This window comes from Papilio xuthus, unplaced genomic scaffold, assembly GCF_000836235.2.
Source record: "Papilio xuthus unplaced genomic scaffold, Pxut_1.1 DF827777.1, whole genome shotgun sequence".
In the NCBI taxonomy this organism is placed as follows: Eukaryota; Metazoa; Arthropoda; class Insecta; order Lepidoptera; family Papilionidae; genus Papilio; species Papilio xuthus.
In genome coordinates, this window is record NW_013530872.1 from 2053585 (window position 1) to 2061977 (window position 8393).

The 8393-nt window shown below is 32.4% G+C and overlaps 1 protein-coding gene across 1 annotated transcript; it reads left to right on the forward strand.

The window, feature by feature from the left end:
- DNApol-theta (DNA polymerase theta) lies at positions 1 to 8134 on the forward strand. Its single transcript, XM_013309664.1, has 9 exons — positions 1 to 2205; positions 2503 to 2627; positions 2694 to 4597; positions 4886 to 5069; positions 5617 to 5798; positions 6047 to 6216; positions 6715 to 7048; positions 7128 to 7392; positions 7778 to 8134. Exons 1-9 carry the CDS (start codon positions 89 to 91, stop codon positions 8062 to 8064), a joined length of 5568 nt encoding a protein of 1855 aa, XP_013165118.1. The 5' UTR covers positions 1 to 88; the 3' UTR covers positions 8065 to 8134.
- The last annotated feature ends 259 nt before the right edge of the window (positions 8135 to 8393 follow it).

Consider the following 8393-nt stretch of genomic DNA (forward strand, 5'->3'; position numbering starts at 1 on the left):
TTTTATAACATCAATACTATATTGGTATCGTATTTATTTTAATTATAAATTAATTTACTTCAATGTACGAATTATTAAGTTCACACAAATGGCCGCAAATAACAAGGATGTGATCGATTCTCAAATATCTGTAGAGAATGTTTCATTTTTGGAAAATTGTTTCGACAATTCCTTTACAATACAAAACTCTTTAGTGACAGTGAGAGACTACATTACACATACCGTCCCTATAGCTGATCGGAGCAATAAGAATGGAAAGAGCAACACAGTAAAAAAAATTGTCTCAAGTTTAGAGTTAAGTCTAAGTACTAAGGAAGTTAAAAAGTCTGAGCAAAATATAAATGTAAGAAAGTTAAAAAATTGGGGCTTACCATTTGAAATTACAAAAAAATATGAAGATAAAGGGATTAAGGAAATGTTTGAATGGCAAGTATCCTGCCTTAGCCAATCGAATGTGCTATCAGAACATCGTAACTTAGTTTATTCTGCACCTACATCTGCAGGAAAAACTTTAGTAGCAGAAATACTTACGATAAAAACAATATTAGAGCGTCAAAAAAAGGTATTAATTATTTTACCTTTTGTATCAATTGTAAGGGAGAAGATGTTTTACTTACAAGACATTTTATCCAGTTCTGGGATAAGAGTTGAAGGGTTTATGGGATCACAATCACCACCAGGGGGCTTACAAGCTGTACATGTTGCTATATGTACAATAGAAAAAGCAAATAGTTTAGTTAATCGTCTTATTGACGAAGGTAACATATCTGAATTGGGTGCTGTTGTGGTTGATGAGTTACATTTATTAGGGGATTCAAACCGTGGATACATCTTAGAACTACTGTTAACAAAAATTAAGTACATTTCTTTAAAGGCAAATGATGTTAACATACAAATTGTTGGTATGTCGGCTACATTGCCTAATTTGGAAGTTCTGGCTGCATGGTTGGATGCAGAATTATTTATTACAGATTTTCGACCTATTCCCCTTGAAGAGTATTGTTTAGTGGGTAAAAAATTATATGACAAAAAAGGAACATACTTACGATCAATAGATGATAATACAGGGTTGGATAATGAAAATGAAAGTGTACTAAATATTTGTTTAGATACAATAAAAGAAGGGTGCTCAGTATTAATATTTTGCATGACAAAAAATAGATGTGAAAGTCTAGCACAAAGTATTGCATCCATATTTTTTAAGTTGGGATGTACAAATAATGATATAGGTACAGTTTTAAGAAATCAATTAAATACAGAAAAGATTGCAGAAGTTTTAGAACAACTTAAAAATTGTCCTGTTGGTTTGGATGATATTCTAAAAAATATTGTGTCATTTGGTGTTGCTTATCACCATGCAGGTCTTACTTTTGACGAAAGAGACATAATTGAAGGTGCATTTAAGTGTGGTGCCATAAGAGTTTTAGTGGCGACATCTACACTCAGCTCTGGTGTTAATCTACCCGCAAGAAGAGTTATTATAAGAACACCTGTATTCCAAAGACAACCTTTGAATATTTTAACTTATAAACAAATGATTGGTAGAGCAGGCAGAATGGGCAGAGATATTAAAGGGGAAAGTATACTTATATGTACGGAGGCTGAGAGAAAAATAGGTCAAGAATTAATGGTAGGTGTTTTGAATCCTGTTAAAAGTTGCATTGAAAGTGAGGACAGATATATGAGGGCCGTTCTTGAAATTATTGCTAGTCAAGTAACATGTACAGAGTCAGAATTAAATCTTTATACAAAATGTTCTTTATTATTCAACCAAGAAAAGAAGAGACAGTCACAAATGTTACTATTGGGAGAAACTTTAGACCAATTAAAAAATTATGAACTGGTAAGAGTTCAGGAGGATGGTAATGAGATTCAGTATGTAGCTACTTCTTTAGGCAAAGCTTGTTTATCATCGTCAATGGCTCCTAATGATGGACTGTCTTTATTCTGTGAACTGCAGAAAGCTCGACAATGTATTGTACTAGAAAATGATTTACATCTAATCTACTTAGTGACACCATACAGTGTTAGCAGTCAGTGGAATGATATTGACTGGTTACATTTATTAACTTTATGGGAGTCCCTAACTAGAGCAATGAAAAAAGTCGGTGAACTAATTGGTATACAAGAAAGTTTTATAATACAACGTTTAAGAGGAAGTAATCACGCGAAAATCGATCAAAAGAAGCTGAATATTCATAAAAGGTATAGTTTGTTGATAATTGATTGATTAATTTATTCACCATATCACTCTGTCAGTACAAAATTGCCATAGATCACACTTTACAGTTAAAAATTAATGATGGATGGATGTTTCTTTAAAGGTATCTCCAGAATATCTGAACAGATCTTGATGAAATATGGCATATTGATGAAATGACATATAGAACATAGTCTGGAAGAATACATAGGCTACTAATTATGTTTTTTTAATTCCGAGAGGACGGAGTCGCGGGCGACTACTAGTCATACATATTTGTTTAAAATAACAATATGTTTTAGGTTTTATACAGCATTGGCTTTGCAAGATTTAGTAAATGAAGTACCATTGTCACAAGTAGCGGAGAAATTTCAATGTCCTAGAGGTTTCTTACAGGGACTACAACAAGCTGCTGCTACATTTGCAGGTATGTAAGTAATTTTTGGCAGTTTTTAATTTTTGTTTACATGTCTAGCTAGAATTTTGCTTTTAGGAATGGTAACAGCATTTTGTCATCAATTAGGATGGAAGAATATGGAATTGTTAATATCCCAATTCCAGGATCGTCTACATTTTGGTATACATTCAGAGTTAATTGAACTGATGAAGTTGTCATCGTTAAATGGGATAAGAGCTAGAGCACTATTTGATAAAGGTTTTGAAACGATATCAAGCATAGCTTCAGCAGATGTAAATACGATTGAAAATATATTGCTAAAAGCGGTCCCATTTCAAAGCGAAAAAGAAAGAGATGGTGACGATCAATGCGATTTAAAAAAGCGCAATAAAATTAAAAATATTTGGATAACTGGTTGTTGTGGTATGACAGCTAAAGAGGCGGCTTTAAACTTTATCCTTGAAGCGAGAAAATATTTACAAGAAGAAATTGGTGTAAAGGAAATAAAATGGAACGAATTAGAGAATAAAACCAATTACAGTGATTCAAATTCTAATTGTAATAATTTTTTGAATTCGCAACAAAATAGCAAACAAACCAATGGTACAAATGGCCATATAATAGCTGAAAATGTATCTAGTCCTCAAGAAAAAAATGGCATTATAACAGATTACGAAAATAATAAGGACAAGAATTTAAAGAATAATATTTCCTTGTTATCAAATAAAGGAGTACTAATAAACGATAATGTAGAAAGAACGGCAAACGCCAAACATTCCACTCAAGAAAACAAGTCCTTGAGAAAAGAAAAAATTGACCAAGATTGCCTAGAAATTAAAGATAGTCCTATAATGAACAATATCAAATTTGCTAGAAATGATAGTCCGTCCATATTAAAAGATGATATAGTATGGGAATCTCTTGACTTTTCCACTGCACTGAACAATGTATCAAAATTGAAGGCATCCGATAAAATAATGTCACCAGAAATTAGTTTTGGGGATAGTGAATTGAATATTGCTATTCCAGAAAATGCCAATGAAAACAAATTGTTAAAAGACATGTCTGCCAAAGATGCATCTACCAAAGATGTTAGCTTATTTTCATCCGATGAAAGCGGATCCAGTTTTTTTGATGAGACATTACCAATCGACCTTTTGCCGACTACATTTAGCAAAAGTGAGGATAATAAAAATACAAGCCTCAATGATGTTACAATTGACTGTCAGTCAATATTAAACGCGTTTACATCTTCCATCGCAGTGGCTGATGACGACGACGATATTAAATTAATGTACGAAGAAGATAGAAAGGAACTGAAACCAGGCAATCTAAATATCTCACAAGCTGTGGAGATTATTAATTCCCAAGATGCAGTTAAAATCTGGGATTATAAAAGTCCCCTTAAACGACAAAGTCATAGATTAAATGAGCTACAGCAGCCATCAAAAAGATTAAAAAAAGACACAGATGATATAAATTTTAATATAATTACTTTAAAATGTAATCGATCTAAAAAAATAAGCTTTGAAATAAGACAGAAAGTTATTAATTGTTATATTTTGAGAGAAATAGACTTGATAGAATATTTAGATAAAATAAAATCGTATCATAACGCTTCTATATACTTAGATTTAAATGAATCAACATCAACTATTGAAATAATAGGAAGTAGTATATTTAAAAAGTTTGATGATTCGCATAAAGGGAACATTATTACTAATATAAACGCTTTAAAAGGAATAGCGATGTGCTTTAATAAAGATCTATGTGTTTACTTTGATTTTACTTCTGTAACGGAAAGATTTTACGAAATTAAGAAAAAAATATCTTATTGGTTGAGTATAGACTCTTTAAACCTGAGCTTGCTGTCGTTGAAGACAACTTATGCGCATTTAAAACGTAGTTTGGCTGTAGATTTGAATACGAATTGTACAGATTTGTCATTAGCTGAATGGTTAATACAGAGTGATGAAAAAATTCCTGACATCAACGATTTGGTAAGCTTGTTAATTTTCTCTTACTTCTTACTTTCTTTTGAATGTAAAAGATAAGATGGATGGGTGTATATATGTTACCTCTTTACTCTGTAAAGGCTAAACGGATCTGGATATACGTTGGCATAGAGATAAAACATAGGAATAGGGCATAATTTGTTAGGGCGTAATTGTCGGTTTTCATGGTATATACTCTTTGAATTCTATGCGAATTGTCTCGCGGGCTACTAATAACTAACTACCTTTTTATATTTTAAAGGGATGTTATACATATGATGTTTTTCTTTATAGATGAGAAAATATTGTGATATCGATTTGTCGACAGAAATGTTAAATATTGGGAATGCACAAAAGAATCTTAAAAGCGCTGACTGTATAGAGAGTGCTTTATTTAAAGCATGGTGCACACAATGCATAAGTGAAAAGCAAAAGGAGCTTCTTTTGAAGCAATATCAAGACATCAACAATATAGCAAGTTAGTTTATTATTTTATTACGTGAATAATTACATTTTGTTTGAAGTTATTGTAGGTATATGATACGACTATAAAATAAGTCATTGTATAATTCAATAAAACGAATATACGAGATATCATTCGATTTTAATAGTATAGTTAGTTGAGTTGAGTTAGAGTTAGTTGTAAATTTTATTAGTGTTTGTCTCTAGAGCAATCGAGATCTCTACGAGCGTAGTGTCCAGCATATAAATGATAAAGTCTAAAAGACTTGATATCTAGAACCCGAGATACTATAATAATAAATATTTTTATTGGAAAATCTTTGATTAAATCACGATTCTTACGAAGAATAATGTATTTATCTATGGATTCTTCTGGCGAATTTTTAAAACTTAAGGTTTGGAGTCTCGAAATATAAGAACGTATCGTCATTTAGTTTTGAAAGAAACTCTTACATAATATAGTACTAACTTTGTTGTTTTTTTTTCTAGTTGGCTGAATCTTATGTTCTGTTGTCATTATGCCGTTTTTTATTTTTCTTTACCAGAGTTACTTTGCCTTACAGATGTAGAAACTTATGTTGCAAGGATTTTAGCGAATTGTGAACACCACGGTCTTGCGGTTGACAGAGATCTGGCCGCAAAGCTTTTGATTGATGTGAAAAATACACAAGAAATATTAATGAAGAAGGCTTATAAAATATGCGGATACCATTTCAATTTGAATTCGTCGAAAGATGTCGCTAAGGTGATTGTCTATATGTTTGTGGGTTTTGTTACTATGAATAGTATAGCTGGACCAGAAATAAAAAAAAGTCTTGTCGTATCGCGGAAAACGCTGGAACTTATTTCTTTAAGCACATTTGCTTTGCACGATATCTATATTCTTGGTTTGACTATAACACTTTCAATGCCACTGATTTGTTACTTTACTTTTCGAAGTACTAGTGGCATGGAACGTGTTAACTTTTTATTCAATAGAAGAGTTAATTTCAGGTATTAGGCTTTTATAAAGGTAGAAGAGTAAGTACAAAGAAAAGTGTACTAACCGCACATAACAGTCCTTTGGCCAGTATTGTTATTTATTGGAGGAATTTGAACGCAATATTAACTAAAACTTTATACCCGTTGACTGAGAAAGCAAGCAATTACTCTACGGCCGACAGGTTTGTACTATATATAGGCAACTGAGATTTTTAAAAAAAGGAGATAATTTTTTACGAGTTTTTTGTTCGTGAAAACTCGAAGTTTCATAGGTTCTTGGTCTCGACGTATTCTTTTATAGGCAAGGCATTTTATTTTATTTTCAATATCATCTGTTAGGTATTAAAAAACTAGTAATAAATATATCCTATGTTACTCAGTGATAATGTAGTTTTCTTACGGCAGAAGAATTTTTAAAATCGGTCCAGTAGTTTTTGAGTTTATTAGTTACATACAAAAATACAAAGAGAATATAGTCATAAATGTGGTCCCCATTTGATATAAATGTGAAAACTAAGTTGTTGGTTTTTTTTAATACAAAAAACAAACTAAAGTAAAAGTTTTTACAAAATCCTTTTATATTTAGTATGAAAACATTTTAGAATTGTCTTAACTCATATCATGCATAGTATTCGAAAGCGTGAGTGGTAAGCGAGTCATGAATACGACATTGTTTTCAGAATAAACCCCTCCTACACAATGCACACTTGCACCGGCCGTATAACTATGCGAGAGCCGAACCTACAAAATGTACCCAGAACGTTCTCCATTCCCGTCAAATATCTTACAATGACAAACGAAAATGACCTTTCCACCGACGTGATAGAGTTCAATTGTAGAAACGTGTTTGTAGCGACGCCGGGATGTGTTTTCGTTTCTGCTGATTATTGTCAGTTGGAAATGAGAATACTCACCCATTACAGCTGTGACCCTGTTTTGACGAAGATTATGAGGTCTGATGTTGATGTTTTTAAAGCTATAGCTGCTTCATGGAGCTGTTTACCAGAGGAAGAGGTAAATTAATTTCGAAATATAATCCAAAATTAAAAAAAAAATAATTAAAAATGTATCTTATGTGTGTTTTTATTCTTAGGTTGATGACGATCTCCGTCAGAAAGCTAAACAGCTTTGTTATGGAATCCTGTACGGTATGGGCAATAGGACTTTGAGTCAACATCTTGACGTCACAGAAATGGAGGCTGCAGTTTTCATGGACTCATTCTATAATACATATCCCTCTTTAAAAATGTTCAAACAATCAATTATAGATGCCTGCAGGGAACATGGTTTTGTTGAAACTTTAAAGAAACGTCGAAGATATTTACCTGATATTAAAAGTAATCTACCACATAAAAGAAGTAAATATTATTCATATTTATAATATAACTAGCAGTCGCCCGCAACTCCGTCCGCGTGGAATTAAAAAAGACTTAGTAGCCTATGTGTTTTTCTAAGCTATGATCTACCCTATCTACCTACCCTCGGAGCCTACCCTTAACTTAGGGTAGGTTCCGAGCCCCTCGGTGGGGACGTATAGTGAGATGATGATGATGATGATGTTCTACATCTATGACAATTTTTAGCGAGATAGCGCGCCGTTCCGGAGATACCTTCAAATGCATGGATGATGCATCCAAACACTCACATTTAAATATGATGTTTGATATGAAGACAATTTATTCAATTACTTGATTCATTCCAATATTTTTTTCTATGTTTTTTTATGATTTTTTTTTAATTCAGGTGCAGCGGAACGTCAAGCAGTGAATACGACGATTCAAGGCTCCGCAGCAGACGTCGCTAAAGCAGCTATGTGCGCTATAGATAAAACACAATTTTCTCATATAAAACCTCGTCTTATATTACAATTGCACGATGAACTTATTTATGAAGTACAAGAAGAATATATGAAAGATTTCTCGAAAGTTCTAAAACGAGTTATGGAAGATACAGTATGTTTAAATGTTCCTTTACCCGTTAAAGTGAAGTCAGGAAAAACTTGGGGTACACTCAATGAAATAAAGGTTTAAATCTAGACTGATAATATAATGAAATTTAAAAATATATAGTCTGTGATATTTAATATAGCTCACTTTATGATCATGGAATGTAATTTATTTTGTTAGTTTATTTCAAATAAAATGTCATATTATCTTACCATTGTGTTTTATTTCAATTACGTCATTTCCATATCTTACTTCTTACTAATATTATAAATGCGAATGTTTGGAAGGATGTCTGTTTGAAGGTATCTCCGGAACGGCTGTAAGGATTTTGATGAAATTTGGCATACATGTAGAGTAGTGTCTGGAAGAACACATAGGCTACTAATTATGTTTTTTTAAATCCACGCGGACGG